The 23,707-nt window shown below is 34.1% G+C and overlaps 1 protein-coding gene across 1 annotated transcript; it reads right to left on the bottom strand.

Moving 5' to 3' along the window:
* Positions 1-15,357: 15,357 nt before the first annotated feature.
* On the bottom strand, positions 15,358-18,680 carry LOC122590527 (transmembrane protein 184A-like). The gene is made up of 4 exons (XM_043762724.1): positions 18,327-18,680; positions 17,479-17,610; positions 16,812-17,099; positions 15,358-15,652 (listed from the first exon to the last, which is right to left on the bottom strand). The coding sequence occupies exons 1-4, from the start codon at positions 18,588-18,590 to the stop codon at positions 15,449-15,451; spliced, it is 888 nt and encodes a 295-aa protein (XP_043618659.1). The 5' UTR covers positions 18,591-18,680; the 3' UTR covers positions 15,358-15,448.
* Between the last annotated feature and the right edge of the window lie 5,027 nt (positions 18,681-23,707).

Raw genomic sequence — 23,707 nt, 5'->3', positions numbered from 1 at the left:
CGAATTCGATTGTATGTTTTGATATCTTCAGGACATGTCATTGGGTTTGGATCCTACCGATCTATTTCACCCCACACTCCTTGAAGTGCAATCCAGAAATCTTCGAGTGATTTGTCACTCTGCTTGAGCTTGTTGGCCTTGACATGCAGATTAAAGGTTGTAAGCTTATCTTTTTCGCTGCTGTAAGTAATAACTTAAGCATCCCACAATTCTTTAGCGGTGGAAAATTCGGTAAGATTTCCGGCTAATATTGGTTCTATGTTTTGTATGAGCCATGAGAACACAATCAAGTCCTCTTGTTCCCATGATTCATACTTTTCGGATGTTGCCTTTTTTGGTGGTTTTTCGGTAAGGTGGGATAAAAGATTTTTTGATCGACCACCTATGGCAACCTGAATCATACGGGTCCATGGAGAGTAATTGGGACTATTTAGCTTTAAATTGATTTGTAAATTATCGGAAAGTTTTGGATTTTGAGATTGAGAATTGTTATTGTTTTGTAAAAGAGTGGCTAATTGTAATGCCAAGTTATAACCGGAGCCGCCGGCCTCTTCTCCGGCCATGGTGGCTTAGGTATTGATTTAGGTGATACAATTTACGGGAATTAATGAGGTTAATGATGATGCCCAGTCGATAAGGGCTTTGATACCATGACAAAGAATGGAATCGAATTAAGGGTTTTTTATTGATATCAAAAACGATTACAATGGATCCCTATTTATACAATTAAGTTAAAGCTAAATATGGAAACTTAGGTCAATACGACCGACTCTAATTGTTGATCATGGACCCTATTCTGGATCGATACTATTTCTAGTAGGCTTCGGGAAGTGATGAATCCGTTTCTGATCCCACTCTTTCTAACAAGTTTGAAGTCTATTTTGAAATGAGAAAAAATATATTCAACATGGGTCGTCGACACAAGTCAATAAGTTAAGCCTGGATGGCAAAAAGACTGCAATGGTCCTTTCCTACCAAACAATCCATTGAACCAAGACCAACACGAATTTGAGTACAACAGGAAAATGATGATTTGGAAAATGGGGGTTATTATGTTAATGTTATAAGTAATATAATGAAGCTATGATATGGAAAATCACTAACAAAGATATTGGTCAAATCATGTCAAAAAATTATTATGTACATGAATGATTCTACCAACTACTTAATACTCGTTCTTATCTATTTTAACTCTTTGTGTTTAGTTTCCTTCAAGTAATATCTATGTAAATTATTTGTGTTTATTTTCCTTCAAGTAATAGTAACTAATAATGAGACTCACAACTACTTAAGACTCGTTCTTATCTATTTTAATTCTTTGTGTTTGAGGGACCTGTTAATGCTAAATGTTAGAAAACTTCCAGGAAGTTTCTACTTTCTGGAATTGCCACATGTGAAAAATCATCCTTAATTTATAATATTTAAACTAACTTAACACTTTCATAACACCCATTTTTTTCTCCTAATGCATACATCTGGCTATATATAGCACTGAAATTAAAAAGATCTGTAGAACGTAGTCTACTTCCCATAGATCGAAAGACAATTAAATCATTCCACAAGCTCATTTAACTGCGAACAGGAAAAACCAGTTACATGCATAGAACCAATATCCTTCACCGAAACATAACAATCTCTACATGAAATATAAATTCAAAAACTTAATGTAAATCCTTAAATATGTCATAGACTACATTTGATTAATCAACTTACAACTCTTAACATGCACTTCAAAAACCAACCAACAGCCCTATAAATGGTGATCATTCACACGAACATGGAGCTGGAATTTGTCTGGACTAAAAGCTCGTTGTGGATGTAGATTATAATGTTGTCCCTAATCATTTGATTCACAAAATATGGACGAGAGAAGAGTTACTGAAATATAATCGTGTGTGATAGATTGATATGAATTTTTGTATAGACACTTCTATATATAATAGTTACACAAACCATCGTGACTCTTCACTAATAGTCACGCCTATTCTAATGTTACTGCCATCGTGACTGTTTGCCAACTATCACGACCCTTCACCAATAACTTCCAATAACCACTATTCGGTTATTATCTATCATATTGACATACTAAACCCCTATATTTACATAACACATAAATATAGTATTAACCGAGCAATGAACGGGATTACGGTCCACATTCTCCCCCTTAATCTCGATCGTTGCTTCGTCCTAGATCTTGAACCCCGAGCATCTGCCGCATAGTGATAAACTTGAGCCTTGGTAGTGCTTTAGTCAATATATCGGCCCTTTGTAATTCGCCACTAACGTGTTCCACATTGATGTGTCCATTCTTTACACATTCACGAATGAAATGGTAACGAATGTCGATATGCTTACTTCTTCCATGAAATACCGGGTTCTTAACGAGTGCTATTGCTGAAACGTTATCAACCTTTAGTGTTATTCTTTTTCCAGCCAGTTATTTCACTAAGTAGCCGCTTTAACCATAAAGCTTGACATGTTGCTCCAATAGCTGCCATGAATTCTGATTCACATGATGAGAGTGCTACTGTTGGTTGCTTCTGAGTGCACCAGGTAATAGGGTATTCTCTAAAGTAGAATACTATTCCAGTAGTTTCTTTTCCTTGATCAGTATTGATTCCATAACTACTGTCGCTATAACCTGTAATCTTGCAGCCGCCATCCTTTTTGTATATAATACCATGCTCCTTGGTTCCTTTAATGTATCGGATTACTTGCTTTATCGCCTTCAAATGGTGATCCTTTGGTTCTTGCATGAATCTGCTAAGTAATCCAACCGAGTAACTTAGATCTGGTCTAGTGTGTAGTAGTTACTTTAATGGTTAAGTGAAGCACCACATACTTTAATATTGAGGCAAAAGATCAGATCGATAAGAGCTTGATGAAATCGAAAAGGTGGAGGCATTGGGGGAGGCGTAAACGAAGAGGATCATGAGAAGATAGAAAATGCAAGGCCACAAATTAAAGATGAAAAGTAATGAAACTCAATTATTATTTAATTAGCCATTTTAATAAATTAGTAAGGCAGCTGAGGAATTAAAGTAAAAAGCTTTGATTGGTAACACTTGTTAACACTACATAGTTAGGCTTATTTGTAGGCATATGTTTTAGGTGGTTTTATCATTTTCCTTAGCTAAAATACCTCTAAAAGCTAGTGTTGGCTTTTTTTTTTTTTTTTACTTTATCTACATTTTTCTGTTACAGTTATGCAAATTCTGTTTCCTATGTTTCTAATGATGGGTTGTTGTTTGTTAGCTCAACGACGTTGGTATTGTCAACCAATTACTACCTTGAGAGATTTAACTCAATGGCTGAGCAGGCTCCAATTATACTAATCAATCTGTTGCCCAAACTTTCCATCACATTTGCAACAATAATACTCTATAACCACCTTTACGCCAAATGTTTACTACTTCATCGGCATTCGAAAGTCCAGCTTGTTCTATTTGTGACCTTGCTTTGGTTTGGTATGCTCTTGCCAATTTTAAGGGGGGGCTGATCGAGGAATGGTAGTCCTTATAGAGGGAAGTTGGTTTACCGGACATCACTGCTACTGCGGCTTGTTTAATATATTCAAATGGCTTGTTTTAATTTGCTCAACAACAGACCTGTTTTCCTAACAGGAAGATTATTTATGTTATCTAGCTTTGTTATTGTCCTTCAAGCATATGTTGTTATCATGTTTTGGCTATTAAAGGTTTTTGAGGTGTCTTTCAAAATGGAACGTTGTTATCATCTTCTTTACCGGTCTGTGCAAAGACCATTAAAATAGAAGGATGGCATATAATGTATGGCTCCGCTTAGGATATCTTACACCTAGGCCAAAAGGCCCAACATAGCTGCACATAACCCATCAAAACAGAAATCCAGCACCAGATCGCTAGTAGAGATACTTCACCTCAAAACCATTAACAGCCAAAACCCAATAGCAACAGATGTTTGAAGCACAAAACTAAAGGTTGATACCATAAAAAATCTTCTGGTTAGGAAAACTGGTCGGTTACATACCTTTTTCGTTGAAACATAACATCAAACACCTTGAAGGCATCTACTTACTCTGCAATAATCCTGCACAAAAATTAAAGAAAAAAGGAAGATGAAACTAAAAGAAGAATATATACCCACAAAGACAATATTACAAGGGAAATGGGGGAAATAATGGTTACGTATTTGTTTTAGAGCCTTCAATAAAGGATCAAATTATGATACAACCCTTCAAATTCTAAACAGCAAAGGTGCCATCAATGTTATTCAATTGCCCAGTTTGCTGAAAGACTTTTACTTTTCTCATCTCTTAAATAGATTAATTATTTCACACCATTTATTACTTCCCATCAGGTGCAATGCCGATCATAAAAAGTAAACCAACAAATACAACACAAATAAATATAAAAACATTTAATAACTTAGTATTTGATGATGCATATTAACACCCACATTTAGACGAAATTAAGAAGAGCAGGGAAGAAAAGCAATGAAATCCTTAATTACCATCATAAAATGAGGGGTTAATCCTCCTTTAGGCCTTCAACTTTATATGTATATATATAGAACATATCATTGAATCACCACTTTTACCCAATTATGAACATGCTTTTCTTTTATTTCCCTTCCCGTTTCCCCTTCCTTTTCCTTTCTGTATTTCTAATTTTTTCTCTCTAATTTTATCTTTATAAGTTATGTTTTTGTTGTTGTTTATAGGGATTAGTAACATTCCAAAGGTATGAGTAGTGATCATGTCATTATAAAACACAATATTCATTCAAGTTTCTCTCTTTTAACATGTTTTTCTCATTATTGATCTTTAATTACCATCATAAAAAGAGGGGTTAATCCTCCTTTAGGCCTTTAACTTTATATGTATATAGATATAGATAGATAGATAGATAATTAACACTTTAAGCCTTTATCTTTTAAAAGTTTTCGCTATCAAATTATATCAACCTCTACCACTTGACACCTCCACCATTAATAGTACCACCACCGACACCACTAGACCGTCTTTCCCCACTACCGCCGCATTGCGCGGGTACCATGATTGTTTTCATTTTTAAAAAAATTAACTTAATAAATTTTTTATTTTAACATCATCCATCTCTTAATAAAAAATAATTTAAATTAGAATGCCCGTATTTTGTTAATGTATGGTTTAATATTTATCAAATAAAATCATATTATATATAAAGATTAAGTTTAATATAATAATATATTTGATCTAAGTTTACATGTAACTTCATGTAACTTTAATAAATTATCTAATGTTGTGTAGTTTCCTACCATATAACAAACCATCTCCCCTTATATATTTGATCTCCTTTTCTCAAGAACCATGATATTTTAAACCAATTATAATTTTACAAGAATTTTAGATGGAGTTATGGCATTAATGTGGTATAATATTGTGGCAACCCTAAAAGAGCCTCATCAACTATTTTATGGTTACCTGGTATTATAGCAAATTAATGGCATCACGGATTGCACTCGTTTGGCTTGGAGTATAATAAGGAACCAATATGCTTAATGGGAGTTGATTGGGTGGAGGTTTAGCCGCTGGTACACCCTGTATACATACCCGGTCAATAACTAGGGAGCATATCGGATTCGGATTATACTTTGGACCACTTGTTTTAGTTGTTCGGTTGTGTGTTGTATTGAACATGAGTATGTAGTTTGATGATGAACAATTATTGTGAACTTAGTATGATGACATGATACATAACGATTACCCTAGAACATTAGTACTTTTGCCTTAGTGTAAACATATGATTTATGTGTGACATGTCGATACGAGAGCATTGACTACTTGTGTGACTAACATGTAAGAACTTTGAGACTAACCTTCGGGTCATAAACTTTAAGATCATTACTATGGTGGATACAATTAACCGTACCAGTAGGTGTTGCCAAGCATTTATGGTGAAAAGCGGGGTGTTGTACAAAGTGATAAACCAGGGGAAAAGGGGTTAGGTGAACTTTTGCAACGGGTACTACTGAAGTTCGCAACGATCCTAATGTGGTGACGGATACATTTACTCTTAACGATAATTACTTCACGTTGATTATTTGATTCCTGATGTTGAGCATAGCTTCGTTCCTTCGATAGATATTCATCCTCGTGCCTTAAACCATGTGCTTGATATTGAAATGGTCAATGGTGCCCTAAATAGACTTAGTCAAGTACTTCGTGGTTGTATCTTGACTTTAAACGACTTCGATTTATTCATCGATTCTATGCCATTCGATATGGGAAGTTTTGGTGTCATCACGGACTTAGATTGGAGGTTGACGATTAATGTGGCCTTTGATTGTGGTAAAAGAGTGGTCAATATAGTATTGTCTAACGGTAAGGTCTTAAGGGTTCAAGGTGAAACTTTGGATCCTTCTAGTTCAAAAGTACTTAGTACTACCGCTACAATAATTTAGTTGATGACCAATTCTACTGTTCATGACCTTCCTAGTGTGCTTCTGGATGATTTATCTAGTTTACCGCGTCTCCTAACGTTGCATTAGTAGCCAAAGCTCCTTATAAACTCGCCTTAACGGAGATGTAAGAGTTGGAACCTCAACTTAGAGAGCTTCAAGAGAAAGAGTTTGTTCATCCTAGTCAATCACCATGGGGAGCTCCTATTCCCATTGTCAGGAAAAAGGACGGGTCTTTTATGATGTGTATCGATTACCGGGTATTGAACAAGCTTACGATGAAGAACTAGTATCCATTTTTGATAAATGAGAACTCATTTGATCAACTAGAAGGTGTTAAGTCCTCCTCCAAGATTTACCTTCGTTTAGGTTAGAGCCAATTGCGCGTCCATAAAGATGACATCTCAAAGACGACGTTCCTGCAAGGTATGTGCATTTAGAATACACTGTTGAGCCATTTGGGTTGACTAAAGCACCGAAGGTGTTCAAAGACTTGGTGAAGCAGGTGTGACGGCCCAACTTGGACAAGTTTGTCATTTCCTTTATTAATGATATACTTGCTTACTCAAGGATGAAGGAAGATATTGCCAAACATTTACACGAAGTGCTAGAATTGCTTAGAAAGGAGAAGTTATATGTGAAATCCTCTAAATGCGAGTTTTGGATTAGAAGAAGTTCATTTCCTCGATCCTGTGGTGAGTAAAAGATGGAATCCATGTAGATCTTAGCAAGATTGAAGCAGTCAAGAATTGGAGGCGTTGAGAGGGGCGAGAAGCACGAAATTGGCTTTCAAACTCTCAAGGACATGTTCTGATGCTTCGGGTCAAGGTTTGGGGTGTGTGCTGGGAAAGGTCATTGCTTATGCCTCCCATCGACTTAAGGTGCATGAGAAAAACTACCTCCACTCATGATTTAGAATAGGAAACGGTCGTTTTCGCCTCGAAGTGTAGGAGACATTACCCTTATGGCACCAAATGTGTAATCCACACCGATCATAAAAGTCTCCAACATATTTTCGATCAAGTGAGTTGAATATGAGGCAAAGAAGATGACTTGAACTTTTAAGTGATTATGATTGTGGTATTCGCTACCATTCGGGCAGAGCTAATGTTTTAGCCGATGCATTGAGTAGTATGGAAAGGGTCGAGTTGAGAAGAACAAGAGCCATGAGTCTCACGGTGGAAACAATTAATTGTGACCGGATCATAGAAGCTCAAGTACAAGCTACTCTACCGGAACTTTGTAGTAATGGAAGGTTAGATGGCATAGAGCAACAATTCGTTAGAAAGAAGACAATGGGCTATACTTAGATGAAAGGCTTTGGTTCCCATTTTCGACAATTTGAGGACATTCTCATGAATAAAGCCCATAAGTCGGCATATTCGGCCCATTCGGGTTCAGAGATGATGTACTTTGATATGAAGGACTTTTATTGGTGCAACCGGTGACCCTAAAATGAAAATGGGAACGGATTTGCAATGGACTTCATCACGAAGTTACCGAAGACAAGAAGTGGTCGTGATACTATATTGGTGGTTATGAACCGGTTGACAAAGTCAGCTCACTTATTAGCCATTCGTGAGATGACAAGTTTGATACCATTACGCGTTTGTACACTAAAGAAGTGGTGTCTAATCAACGAGTTTCGGGTTCTATCATCTCCGATAGATATATCCGGTATAACTCAAATTTTTTTGAAAGCCTTTCAAGGATCAATGGGTACTCAACTTGACATGAGTACGACATTTCATCCTCGAACGGATAGATAAACCGAGAGGACCATACAAATGCTTGAAGACATGTTGAGGGCTTGTGCTATTGACATTGGTGGAACTAGGGAAGATCATTTACTTTAATTGGGTTCTCGTATAATGATAGTTACCATGCGAGTGTTTAAATGGCTCCATCTAGGGCACTTTATGGTAGAAAGTGTCGTGCTCCACTTATTTGAGCGGAGATTGGCGAAAGCCAAGTTATTGGGCCGGAAATAATAGTTAGAGACAACCAAAGTGATTTCTTATCAAGGAGAGATTACAATTGGCCCGTGAGAGACAAAAGAAATACACGGATGTGAGGCGTAGACCATTGGAGTTCAATGTTGGTGATCATGTTATTTTGAAAGTCTCCCCGTGGAAAGGTGTTGTTAAATTTGTGAAGAGAGGAAAGCTTGGACCAAGATACATTGGACCTTTTGAGATCATTGAACGAGTAGGAAAAGTGGCTTACCAATGGAAGCTACGTCAAGAGCTTAGCTGTGTGCATGAAGTGTTCTATATTTGTAACTTGAGAAAGTGCTTAGCGGATCCTACACTACATGTGCCTATGAACGAGATTTAAGTGGACAATTTTAATTTCGTTGAAGAGCTGGTAGAGATGTTAGAACGTGAGGTCAAGAAAGTGAAGAACAAACGTTATACGATAGTCAAAATACCTCATTTGTTTAGTGATGAGGGTTCTATTGAATTTCGGGACGAAATTCATTTAACGGGGGAATGATGTAACAATTGTGATTTTGACCGTTTGACCATGTGTACAATTTGAATAATTATTGAGTTGGCAAATATAGTTCAAGTGCAATTTGGAGTTCACTTAAGTGCAATGCGTTCATATTGATCAATTTATCGTTTAATTAGGGACTTATGTGTTAGTCGATATCATTGTTAGTGCTAATCAAATTTACATCTTGAGATGACAATTAGATTAATTGGCTTTACGGTGCTAGATGACATTTAATCTAGTTAGAAACATGAAATGTATCCTCCATGGGTCAAACCCATGACCCATCACCCAACTAACTTACCCAACCCTATCCCTCTCTTCCTTTCCCTTCCACCCATTCACTTTTCTTATCTTTTCTTTCTTTCTTCTTGCAAGAACAAAACACACACACATACTCATCTCTCTCAATCTCTAAAATTCTTCTTCAATTGGTGTTGTTTGAGCGAGATTTATACAAGAATCATCATCATCATCATCATCATTTCTTCATCATATCAAAAAAAATTTGGAATTTAAAGTGCAAGAAACCTTCCATCATAGCTCAAAAACGGATTTTGTCACTTGGGAGAAGATTTGGTAAGTTAAACTCATCTTAAATTCATCATTTTATGTTAATGATCATGTTTCTAAAACAAACCCATGAGTTCTTGGTCAATTTCGGGTTCAAAAATGAATTAGGGTTCAATTAGGGTTTTAAAATGGGTCAAAATGGATTTGAGCAAGAATTTGTTGTTATGGATTGAAATTATGATGTGGGTTATGTTTAATGGTGTTAAAATATGTTGTTTTATGCATAAAAACGAGTTTTGGATCATCACAAATCATTTTGGAAATCAAAAATGGGGTTTTGGGGGTGTTTGGATCGTTTTTGGCTTCCTGAACTAGTGCATGGGCTCATTGCGGGGCAACAACTAGTTGCGGCGCAACTAGATTTTCTGCACTTTTATTGTGGCGCAATCATGTAGTTGCGGCGCAACACCTGCATGTTTCTTCCTTGGTAGTTTTCAAACGCTTATAACTTTTGATCCGTAAGTCCAATCGAGTCATATGACCTATCGTTGGAATCACGAGAGAATCTACTTTCCAATGGTAAAATCCTTTTGGACTGAATTTTCCTACAATTCTAAAAGTGTCGAGTCAAGTGTCTTGTTCATACCCGGGAGGGTCATTTAGGCATTTGTGGGATTTTGGCGTGACTCAACCTTATTTAACCAACTTGTGTAGGGTTATAGAGTTGGCTTTGATGATACTATGATATACATTGATAGGTTTTGGGCACGTAGTGGTTGTTGGACTCTTATAGCTCGACATTAACTTGTCGTTTCGCTGGGAAATCAAGGTGAGTTTTGTAGCTCCCTACTCAATTGAGATTCAGGCTGAAAAGTATACAACTTATGTGTGTTGACTTGGTTCAGTGTGCAATTATATGTTTGCCTTGATTTATGACATAGTTCAATTGTGCATAAACTTGATTTTCTCGATTGATGACATGATTTGATTATGCATATGTCTGAGTGTCTTGGGTGATAACATTATGGAAGACAATAGGACAATTGAGGGACAATGTGTGCAAGTGTGAGAACATAGAACTTGTTGGGATATTAGTGGATGTCATTATTATTTGTCCTTGTTTACTTTGCGTACCCTAACTACCTTGAGTAGTTCATTATGTGAATACATGTGTGAGGGTCATTGATGGACATGGTTGATATGGAGACATTGATTGATGTATGGGTTGTTTGCTTTATGGTTTTACCTGTTGTGTAACGGGTTTGTAGATGTGCAATTACGTGATTTGTTGTATGGTTATTGTATATGTATATTAAAATGTTATAGGTTAGTCGTGCATATATGGAGGACGGTAATGCCTTTGAAAGGTTGGAGATGTGGTGGGAAGGCTGCAGGTGACCCTATATTGACATTGTGGGTCATTAGTGGACATTTGTGGTTAGTTGAGGAACATTGATGGACATGATATGCATGATGACATATAAACGGGTACATTAAGTACTTGATGACATTATACGGGTACTATACGTACTTGATGACAAATTGGATGGCATGAGAACATTTGTGAGACATGGATGGACATGTTTGATGTCATATAACTTGTTGATGCTTATTGTTATCGACATTATTTACCCTTACTCCTTATACGTACTCTGGCTATTGTATAGTTCGTTTAAGGGATTCATGTGTGATTGGTTGTGCCACGAGCCAACCTAACTTGTGTACTTATGCCTTTTAGGGACTTACGGTAAGTGTGTTCCTTGTTCAAATCCCCTGTTCATATTGTGAATGGCTTTTGCATTACCTTGTCATTTGCTCCTACGAACTCACCAACCTAATGTTGACTTTGTTTAGTACACTTTTCAGGAAATCAAGTAAATCCAAGATGTGTCGGTTGATTGATGCTTGTGCTAGAGCTTGGTCTTGGTCTTACATGGATCCAGGATTCATTTGCCCCTATTTTGCATTATGCATTATGTACTTGCTTGTTGATGTTGGATTCACCGAATCCCCTTTATTTTCATATAGTTCATGTCCTACGATAATTCCATGCATACGCTATATCTTTTCTGTAGTATTTTGAGCCTAGCTCGGGGTGTTACATCACTCCCTTATGATTTTATGAAGTTTGATGATAACGATAAACTGTAGAGTTTGGTTTTTGATGCATAAAAGTATATTTTAGGATGTATATAGTATAAATGCATCGTCAATCCACAACTAGAAAACTGGGCTTTACCGACGGAATTACTAACGGCCAAAAATCCGTTGCAATTACCAACGGATTTACCGACAGATATGCTACGTTGTTAATGAAATTTGTGATATATTAATGACGGATTAACGATAGATTACCGACAAAGAAAACTCCGTAGGTAATCTGTCGGAAAAATACAAAGGTCACCGACGGATTAGCGACGAATTTAGCCATTGGTGAATCCCAGTTTTCTACTAGTGTATATCCGTACATCATTAATATTACTATCAAATAAAAGAGATCCAGCCACTTAATACAAAAATGTCGGTTACCAGTTTTCTAGTAGTCATGCATGTTACCGGGTAATCTACAGGTAGTCGGTTATCATCCAAAGGGATAATGACATGTGAATGTAGTGAACTATGTCAAAATGTCTATGTTATGTATTGATCTAATCAGGGGTCTATGTTATGTAATGAACTTACCAAAAACTGTTTAAGTGGTTAATGTTATTTATTGTTTCCAACTCCTCCCGAGTATTTGAGAACTAGTATTTTCTTGTTTCCACTTTGTTATTTATTAATATCCCGAAAAGAGAAATGATGAATTCTGAGGTCAAGGGGATTTGATCTTTTCAGCTTTAGGCTTGTAATGCATTCTTCTATGTTTGTTGTTTTAACTAAAATCTAGCAATTAGTTATTCTTTCCCATTTCAATTCTAAGTTATGCTTCAAGGAACCATGTAAGAATACGTCCCCTAGTCTCTCATTATTTATTTGTGTGGGTTGTATATATATGTACCCTTAGATTTGTGTGTGTCAATGTGTATATGTTTGAGAATATATGTAGTTATTAGTTCCAGGTTCTTGACCTTATAAGGGATCGTAATCTTCATATGCGATTTTAATTTTTGAGATCTTTGATTTTTTGGTATATGACTGTGTTAGGGTTGATCGGAAAAATGAGGAGGTAGGTGACGACTAGAAGATATGAAGGTGTTTACAGTTTTTATATAATTACAAAACTTATATACATATATGTTTCCATAACTTATATTTATTTATATATGTTAAATTAATTAATTAATTATTAAGATTAAAAAATAAAAGGAAAAAAAAATTGATGACCGACTTTAGCCTGTAACATGCATCCCTTCGACAGTTTTAGTAAGTTCGTTACATAACATAGACTACCGATTAGATCAATACATAACATAGATATTTTGTCATACTTCACTACATCCACATGTCATTATCTCCTAAAAAAATAGATGGTAACCGGCTACCTGTAGATTACCCGATAACATGCATCACTTAGACAGTTTTAATAAATTCGTTACATAACATAGACTTCCGATTAAATCAATACATAACATAGATATTTTGTCATAGTTCACTACATCCACAGGTCATTATCCCATATAAAAACTATATCATCAAACAAAGAAGATAAAATGAAGATCCAACTATAAAGCTTATCATAAATCAAAGACAAAATATATCAAACCTGTATATATGTAACTAAAAAATATCAAATAAAATAAAAGCAAAAGGAGAATCGAACTTACTACTCAGATGTTGCGAACAGGTTATCATCTCTGTAGCAACTGCATTTAGGAATAAAATTTAAGATATTAGTTCTTATAAATAATTAGACTATTAGTTTTTTAGTTATTATTCTAGTCACACTTTAATTAGTTCTTTGTGTTGTTTATGCCTTTGTACGCTTACATTTTTTGTTCAGTATTTAGCTCGATCTTTCTTAGTCATTTTGTGTTGTGTGGCTAAATCAAGTTTATAAGTATACTTTGCATTCTAGTCTTTGGCTGTGAATTCATTCTCTTAAATGTTTTAAATACCTGTATATACCACTCGGTGTTACCGATATTAGAGGGTACTCTGATATTTTAAGCCCGGTATATTTCTGGTATTTTCACTATGCAATACTGCTCGGTATTTCCGGTATTTTCTAGTATTACCCTTATTTTCAAAAAAAAAAAAAAAAAAAAAAACTGGATTTTTTTAATAATTATTTTTATGATAATTTAATGTTATTCTTTGTTATTTGTGAACTTTAAAACTTATATTTTGTTATGAAATACTTATTTTGTATTATTTTTGAGTAAATTATAGTTATATTTTAACTTATTTTTGTTAAACTGTAACAAACTTGGCAGGATTTTTATATATATAAAAGAATAATTTAAATTAAAATAGTCGTACCAGCCGGTATTTTTGATAATACCGGTAATACCGGAAAATTTTTCCACACCAGTATTGTTAAATTATCGGTTTTTCAAACATTGGGTTTTTTTTATAACTTTTGTCAAAATAGTATTTATTTAATTAGCGAACCAAAAGTAGTTAAAAAGTAATTCAAACCGTTATTTAACTACTCATTTAATTGCTTATTTAGCTAAAATACCTCTAAAAGCTAGTGTTGGCTTTTATTTTACTTTATCTACTTCATTTTTTTGTTTACAGTTATTCAAATTTTGTTTCCTATGTTTCTAATGATCATGGGTTGTTATTTGTTGGCTCAACGACGTTGGTATTGTCAACCAATTACTACCTTGAGAGATTTAACACAATGGCTGAGCAAGCCCCAATTATACTAATCAATCTGTTGCCCGAACTTTCCATCACATCTGCAACAATAATACTCTATAACCACCTTTACGCCAAATGTTTACTACTTCATCGGCATTGGAAAGTCCAGCTTGTTCTATTTGGTGACCTTGCTTTGATTTGGTATGCTCTTGCCAATTTTAAGGGGGTCCCGATTGAGGAATGGTAGTCCTTATAGAGGGCAGTTGGTTTACCGGACATCACTGCTACTGCGGCTTGTTTAATATATTCAAATGGCTTGTTTTAATTTGCTGAACAACAGACCTGTTCTCCTAACGGGAAGATTATTTATGTTATCTAGCTTTGTTATTGTGCTTCAAGCATATGTTGTTATCAGGTTTTGGCTATTAAAGGTTTTTGAGGTGTCTTTCAAAATGGAACGTTGTTATCATCTTTTTTACCGGTCTGTGCAAAGACCATTAAAATAAAAGGATGGCATAATAATGTATGGCTCCGCTAAGAATATCTTACACCTGGGCCAAAAGGCCCAGCATAACTGCATATAACCCATCAAAACAGAAATCCAACACCAGATCGCTAGTAAAGATACTTCACCTCAAAACCATTAAGAGCCAAACCCCAATAGCAACAGATGTGTGAAGCACAAAACTAAAGGTTGATACCATAAAAAATCTTCTGGTTAGGAAAACTGGTCCGTTATTCCGCAAAACAATCCATTTGAATATTGTTTAAACTGGTCGAACACAAACCGGTTTAAACGAAAAACCAGTTCAAATCCAAACTAAAGCTAGTTTTTCCAGTTGTATATATGTTTTTTAAAACTTACTAAACTACTACTTTAAGATGAACACTATATATTTTATTGTTAAATTCTATCCTGCATCATTCCCATCCTATAATGTTCCCAATTAACATATTTTCAAGAATTTATTAAAGCTAGGATTGGTGTCGTCTAGGGTGGAAATAGTTTAGGAGCTCTAGCACTAAGCAATTTAATTAGGTCTTTAGGAGCTCCAGCACTAATCAACAGTTGTACCCTGCCTTCTTTACAAGACAGCCACCTACATAAGCTCAACACTCCATATGTATATGATACGTATACCCCCTGTATCTAAACTAGCAGCAGGAGCTAGACATGGAAACCATACCAAAGATGGTGATTGTGAGGCATCCTAATGTACATAAACTAACACTTGTGTGTAGTAATTCAGATTCGTATACAGGTACAACAAATTTAGTTTGCTTTAGACATGAGAGACGGAACAGACGACTTGAGAGGAAGACGAAAAACAATATATACTCCAGCAGAGTATGCAACCCAATGGGTGAATGACAGTGGCGTCGTCTCCAAAACCAATAAGGTGTTATGTAGCTCTTGCCGCCAAAAATGGTTTCTTTTCATTAAGCCCATTGCAACAAGAATCTTGAATACACCGCCCTAGAAACAATCAGATAAGAAACTTAATCTATTAGAAAAGCGGCAAAAAGACATTTAATCAACATGTAAACCTAGATCCCGCATAAAGCAGCCCCTGTTTGGAAGTGTCAAGCCACACATGAACATAGATTTGAAATCGGAATTAATTTGATTATATGCTCCAACTGAAGGCGAAAATGTCAAAACATGTAACCGGTGCATAAATGTGCATTTTCAAAGTGACTGAATTTATATTAAATAATTCAGAAAAAACAGATGGCGAGCTACAACATAATATGGTACAGGAGAATAGGAGATCAGTGGCAGGAGTTCCGCTTAGGGGACATGGGTTGGCAATGCAATCTTTGATCCACAATGCAGACTTAAGAATGTTTAACTTGGTTAAAAAGACGAAATGACTATGTCAAATCGCTTATGCAACGTAACACGCAGAGACGGAGTCAGAACTTAAAGTAAACTGATAACATTGAAGGGGGGCTCAGAGAAAAAATTATATGGGATATATCAGTTCACAACCAAGGTAAAAATCAAATAAATAATAGATAAAGAAAATGCAAAAGAAATACATAGTCATATACCTCAAAGAAATACATTAAAAATTAGAAATAGTTAGATACAGTAATTTAAAAGAAAATATATATCAATTGGAACAAACACAAAAAGTATAAAACAAAAATGAAACCAAACCTGTTTGTGAAGCTATGAGATAATAATATTTTTAATCATAAAAAAAAAACAGAGAATATAGTGGATATGGGCTTGACATATATAAATCTCATTGGAATTGGGTCATTGAAGGGGGTACCCCTTGGTCCTTCCCCTCCATCCACCTATGGTAACAGGTCAAGTTGGGTGTGATTGAGTGAATTCAAGTAATCAACCAATATAGTCCTATAACAGGTTTAGATGCTATCAAGACTCACATGGGCACAAAGAGATCATAAAAACAAGTAATAGTAATGTGATTTTGAGCTTTTAAAATTGCATATTTATGTCCACCTAAAATTCATCAACTTGGTTGCGAAAAATCATATAAAACTCCTACAAACTTCTAACTAAGCTTTAGAGGCATACTAATAATGATAAAAAGTAAAATCCAATCAAACTTTTGTCAAGCAAAAAGCTTATATGATAGCAGGTACATGAGAATGAGAATTACCTGCCAAAAGCAGAAAAAGAAGATCCCTCTGATATGAAGGAACTTGCCATAAGACAGACGTGGGAAATCTTCGACAAATGCTAGGTAGAAAGCACAAGCAGTGTAATATGCCACGGAAGCCGATACATTCAAGATAAAGAAGAACATCCAGCTAAGCCATAGAGGATACATATCACAGCGCTGAAAAGCGATCATGAAAATGGTGCACACAAGGCGAACGGCCACATATTGCCATGTCAACAAGTTCATGAGCTCGAGGTTGTGCTGGTTCAGAGTAACACAGCGAGGCTGCATTCAATTATAATATGTTGGTACAATTTACGATGAATCAATTATGAATATGAATACATCTAGAAAGAAAATAATAACGGAGCCTGTGAGCAACCCCAAAAAGAGGGTCACACGGAAGGAAAAAAGGTATTTTGACGAGCTCGGAGAAGCATCATTTTCAGTTTTGATTTTTCTTCATAATCGAAGTATCACTTTAGTTTTTAGTACAGAACTTCAATGTAAGATTTGGTTGAACCTGTAAAATGAGAAGTTGCAAATACTTGTGTTGTCTCTCGGGGAAAAGAGATAAAACTTACAAAATAGAAATGGTTTTCAAAGGCACATACAGGAAATACATAGTGTGTCAAAAACCCAATTAATTAAAATAGAATCTTACTTGAACGAGAGTCACCGGAAAAACATTATAAACAAGTCTTCCTCTTATTTTTTGACGAAAGGCATCTGGCGAGAGTTTTGATGTGTTGAGATTCATATATGCCTGCAACAAACCCATGAACATGGGGATACTCTGGAATTTGATGATTAGAAAAACACAATTAGCAAGAGTATTACTAAAACAAATGTTTAATAGCAACTATGCATGTTCATCGGTTCGATTTTAAGTTTGTTTGGTCTACTTGGTTCGGCCTTCTAGGTTTTTATTTTCTGGTGTGCAAACCAGACTGAATTCAGTTTACATAGACAAAAGTGAAAAACCAAATTTGAATTCGGTGTGGTTTCTTTTTTAAACTGAATACAAATTCGGTTCGGCTTCTTTTTCAGACCAAAAAAAAAAAAACGCATACAAATTTGCAAAAACATTTTCAAACCAAATTCACAGAACTTTTTATTATTAAAGATGTGTTAATTAGTCATATTGTAAACATGTTGAAATTTATTAAACAACGCCAAAACTTACCGTAACTTATATGTCTAGTGATACCGATAATTTATTGCACTGACATAAAGTTGACCCGAAAATTTTCAATAAAAAAGGAAAGGCTGTGAGGGCTTCACGGGAGAAATACACACATTAGATAAATGACAAAACTAAACAATGTTTCTAAAGTAGTTAGTATACAAATATGCAAGATGAAACTATGAAACATATTGAGAATTATTACATATAACATTTAGTTTTAGGTTCAAATCAAATTGACAATTCCTATACCAAATACCAAAGATGTTTCAGACTAATACAAAAAAAAAATAAATAACAGGAGGCATCTGATCGAGTAGTAGTACCAAACCAGCAGAGCATTCTTTGATGGAGTCCAAGAGCAGAAATATGGTCTTTCTGTCTTCATTTACATGCAATTCAGCCCATGAGACGATACCAATAACTGCAGGGATGGCAACAAGTACCAGAATCCTCTTTTGCTCCTCGGGTTTGGCCCAATGTGAACGATGGTTCTGGATGTTATGCGCCGCTGAATAGATAGGATAAGCTAGAGGGATACCACTATAGATCAGAGGATGAATGGTAGTAACCATATCATCAAACCACATCTTTACTGCCAACAAATGAAGTACAGACCTGCAGCAGGGAGAAAAGAAAAAGTAATACGACAATCATCTGTTTGGTTTAATATTAAACAACAACAACAGGTCCCAATCCCTGTAGACAGTCTTATCTCTACCCAAAGGTAGAGAGACTACTTCCATAAAGACTTCCGGCCACAAAGAGGTTTGCTTTAATATTCAGTTTAATCACATCTTAAGTATGCATGTTTCCCGGCCACTACAAATTAAATTGTGAACTCTTTTTCATCTTTATACACACAAACAAGTTTCTTTCTATAACAACGGCCACTGATGAAACTAACTACGACGAAAATCATTGGACCCTGACTGACTAGCAAGTGTTTCGATCGACTTGTAAAGGTATAAATTGATAACAAAGATGGATTATAAAGATGAAAAAAATCATATATTTATTAGAACATAAAAGCAAACATCAAAACAAAAATCCCTAGCTAATAAAGATACATTTCAGTGATAATGAATAATAATTAGATGAAAAGATAAGGGGAACTCACTGCTCAAGAACACCGGAATAATCCATGGGTAGATTAGAAACGCCACCCGTAGTTCGCCACAACTTCGTCTAGGGTTTTAAAACCTCCCCAACTAACTTTAAATTAATACCGGGTATAAATATCGTATAAGCATGTATGTTTCACATTAAAAATTTACGTCCAATAATCTTATAACAAATTAATATATAATTTACAATGAAAAAATTTATGCATGCTTTTGCAAGTATATTGTTGTAGGATATGTTTGATGAGAACCTTTTATGAGCTTTTTGAAGTTTTGTTTTATTTTTATTAAGAAAAAAAATAACTCAAATATGACATCTATAGTTTTACAAGCATGTGAAATACTAGATTTTAGACCCATATAAATATATACCCAACTATTAAAACAAAGGGTAAATAATTTCATAACAAGAGTCTAATATTATTTCATTAGATATATAGTAGCTATTATGCTTAATCTATAATATTAAAATTATTGATTAAAAAGTTTAAATTGATGATGAAAAACAAAAAAATATAAATTAAAATCAAATTGAAAGAAAAAGTCGATTCAAATTAAGAAAGTCTGAAAGTTGTGATTGATCGATAAGTTATTAATGTAACAAAAGATAAAGAAAGGATAAAGATAAAGACAAAAATTATTCTATTAAATATATATTAGTTATTATTCTTTATTTATCATATTGAAATGAACATGGTACCCGCGCAATGCGGTGATGGTGAGGAAGACGGTCTAGTGGTGTCGGATATTTTTAGAAGATAAGGGCTTAAAATGTTAATTATTAAAATAAAGATTTAGAGTGTAAAATTAAGGGCAAATTAGGTATTTTGTAAAAAACTATTTCCATAGTGGGTGTCTATTAAGGGTAATTTATTAATTTCATATGTAACTATTGTGTGACTATTTCTAAAAATGAGGGGTGATAATTTTTATAAAAGAGTACGAGCATGGTACCCCGCGCAATGCGGCAGCGGTGGTGGAAAAGGCGGTCTAGTGGTGTCGATGATGGTACTATTGGTGGTGTCAAGTGGTGTAGGTTGATAGAACTGTGATAGTGAAAATTTTTAGAAGATAAGGGCTTAGAGTGTAAATTAATTCATTATGGGCAAACTTGGTATTTTATAAAACTCTTTCCATATTGGGTGTTTATTAAGGGTAATTTAGTAATCCGTATGTAACTATTGTGTAACTATTTCTAAAAGGGGGGGTGATAATTTTTATAAAGGAGTATAGATAGATTATTGGTTAAAAAATGTAAATTAATGATGGAAAACAAAAAAAAAATGTAGATTAAAGTCAAAATTAAAAGCAAAAGTCAATTTAAAAATAATGAAAAATTGTGATTGGTGGAAGTTTTATTAGAACAACCATGTTTTAGGTATATGAAAGTTAAAAAATGTCAACCTATTTAAGGTAATTAACGACGTTACTAAGTGGTTTGATTCTCATTGCTTTGTTAGATAGTGGCTTAAAAAAACCTGTTAGATTGCATAGGCTGGTGTAATAAAACCTAAAGAAAAGGGGGGTCTAGGTATTGGCTCTTTGAAGACGGCTAACTTGGCAATGCTCGCTAGGTGCCTAGATGGTGGTCACAGTTCGGGACGGAACAAGAACGGATTTGGTGTAAAGTGGTGGTTGCTATACATGGTCGATCACGAAATGGACAGGATATCCCCATTAGAAGCACTTCTAGGGGTTTATGGAGAAGTATATATACATTAAAGACTGACTTCAATAAATATGGGTTAGAACTCAACTCTGGAGCAGAAACTTATGTGGTGGAAGATGCAAGAAAAATATTAGATATTTAGATCTTAGATGTTGCAACAAATAATGTCATCTTTAATACTTTTTGGTGGAATAACTCGGTACCAAAAAAAGTCAACATAATGAATTGGCGTGCTAGTTTGAACCGTCTACCAACTTACTTGCAACTCAACAAACAAGGAGTGGTTCCAACTTCATTACTTTGCCCGCTATGTCGTCAAGCTGATGAATCAAGTGACCATCTCTTCATGGGTTGCCATATAGCGATGGAGGTTTCGTCAAAAGTGAGTGGTTGGTGTAAAATCAACCATGTATTTGCCTTTCAGGTTCATAACTTGCATTCATATCATAACTTTTTAGTTGGTGACAAAATGTGGAAGAAAGCTATCAACGCAATGTTTCAAATATATATTTGGTACTTGTAGAAGAAAAGGAACGAAGTGGTGCACGAGAATGCTAGTGTCTCCCCATCTGCATTATTTGAAGAAATTAAATCAATGTCTTTTTTATGGATTTCAAATAGGACTCATAAAGTGGTGAATGATTGTCATAAATGGTGTAACTTTATTTATTGTTTTGATTTGTTGTTTTTTGTTCTCTATTTTGTATGTTTTCTTTCCAGATTCTTGCTAATTTTGAATATACTTCACTGTTTGCGGTCCAAAAAAAAAGATAGCGGCTTGTAGCAGTTGTCTAAACTAAAGAAATTATGTCCAAGTTTCTCTGAAGCAATTAAACACACTAGACCGGATTCTTTATTCCTTTATGGCTTATTTTTGTTGTAATAGGTATGTTTGTATATTTAGCATTTTTCTTATTAAAATAAGGGTTTATGGTGTAAATCAATTAAGTTTTGTTGTGGTTATTGTTTGTAAGTAACTCAAATGTATGTGATGTTTCTATTTCTGTATTAGTAATTTATCTCAACAATATTTTATGCAAAAAACCCGATGAATTAATAAAAAAGATAAATGTGGATTTTGTATATATATATTGTAATGACTATTATACCCTTAGCTTATTCCCTAAGCTTTATCTGTATAACGGTGAAATCCTATTGTATCAATACATTAAAACATACCATTTTCTCTCCAATCATTATCTTCCCCATCTTCTATATTTATTATTATTATTTTTTTTAGAACAGCGAAGAGCCGGACCACAGGTATTCGGACTGGATACCGAGGGCCTACCCGATCCCCTCCCTCCGCCCGCCCCACCCTGTAAATTCAACTCGCATGCCAAGAATATTGGCCAGTAAAATGCTCAAGATGTATCATCTTGTATTACTATCATGCATATTGGTGTGATTGTGATAATATTGTTGATCGAAGATCATCTATTTTCTAACACACACATTATCAACACGATTTGTCTCTTACAATTTTTGACGTTTGGATCTCCATTTCCGCTATCAGTTCATCAAACCTCTTGGTAAACTTTATTTCCCATTTTCTTTTACTATTTTATATAAATATAATAATAATAATAATAATAATAATAATAATAATAATAATAATAATTCTTCGTCATATATGTATATATATTTACAGAAAATAGATGGAATTTCAAGTTAACTAAGATTTGTTTTATGGATGAAATAAATAATAATAAACTACTCGTACTATGTAGTATGTACACATTTAGGGATTATCTTTCTATCCTTTTTAACTAAATCAATATATATATATATTAAGATTTTTTTATCCGCACGATGTGCGGCTGCTTTAAAAAGGTGCTTAATAAAGTGAGATTTGAGTTAAACTTGCTTAAAAAAACATTTAATGACACGCTTAATATATGAACAAATGAGTTAATGGAATGGATCAATAATGATCGTAAAAAAAACATATGGACGAACAATCTATTTTGTTTCACTTAATTAAATTAGCAATAACGTATTCATTATCCAATCATTAAACTAATTGTTATATACACTTGTTTTGAACTAACTCTTCGTCTACCATCATAATATTTTTCTCATCATCACAATGAAAAAAATGTATTGTTAAAAAACAAAAGAAAAAAGAGATTATATTAACCATTATCATAAAATTCAAAAAAAAAAAAGAATTAAACCAAAAATTGTACATAATTTTCATAGTGATATGAACGAAATAATTAATATAACTCTTTCAGAAAGTTATGATATTATACAAAGCTCTAAACTCATATAAGATGAATATAATTTAGTGGTGATAAAAAAAACTTATAAACTTTAAATATTGCCACTAATGATTAATGCGATAAGAGTTTCAACTAACCAACAGCCTGAGCAAACTTTCATATAATCACCATAAAAAAAACGAAAGAAACCTCATATAAATGTTGAATAAAAAAGATAATGAAATATCATTAGGTATAGACGTGATTTTTTAAACTAAAGAGAATATATCATTTTATCTAATGAGAAGAGCTTAGATTCTTACAATATATATATATTTATTTATTTATTTTAACATATATACGTTCAATTGTTTTCTAAATATATAGTTTATTTAAAGAAAAATATGGAGTTGACACATAGGATAAAATCTTATGTGACAATTTTTTAAATTAGTTTAGATTGCAAGAGGGCTTTAAAATGCTTGGTTAACTATTGTTTTATAAGAGTTATAGATATATATATATATATATATAATATATAATATTATTAAAACAGTAGTTAACCTAGCCTTTTAAAGGCCTCTTCAAATTTAAAGCTATTTTTAAAATTTGCCACATAGGTTTTTATCCTATGTGGCATCTCTATAATTTTTGACAATATTTATCTCTATTTTATATATGTATTTTGCAAAATTCAAATGCAAAGAAAA

Source organism: Erigeron canadensis, chromosome 3, assembly GCF_010389155.1.
Source record: "Erigeron canadensis isolate Cc75 chromosome 3, C_canadensis_v1, whole genome shotgun sequence".
Lineage (NCBI taxonomy): Eukaryota > Viridiplantae > Streptophyta > Magnoliopsida > Asterales > Asteraceae > Erigeron > Erigeron canadensis.
This window is presented reverse-complemented; position numbering and strand designations above follow the sequence as displayed.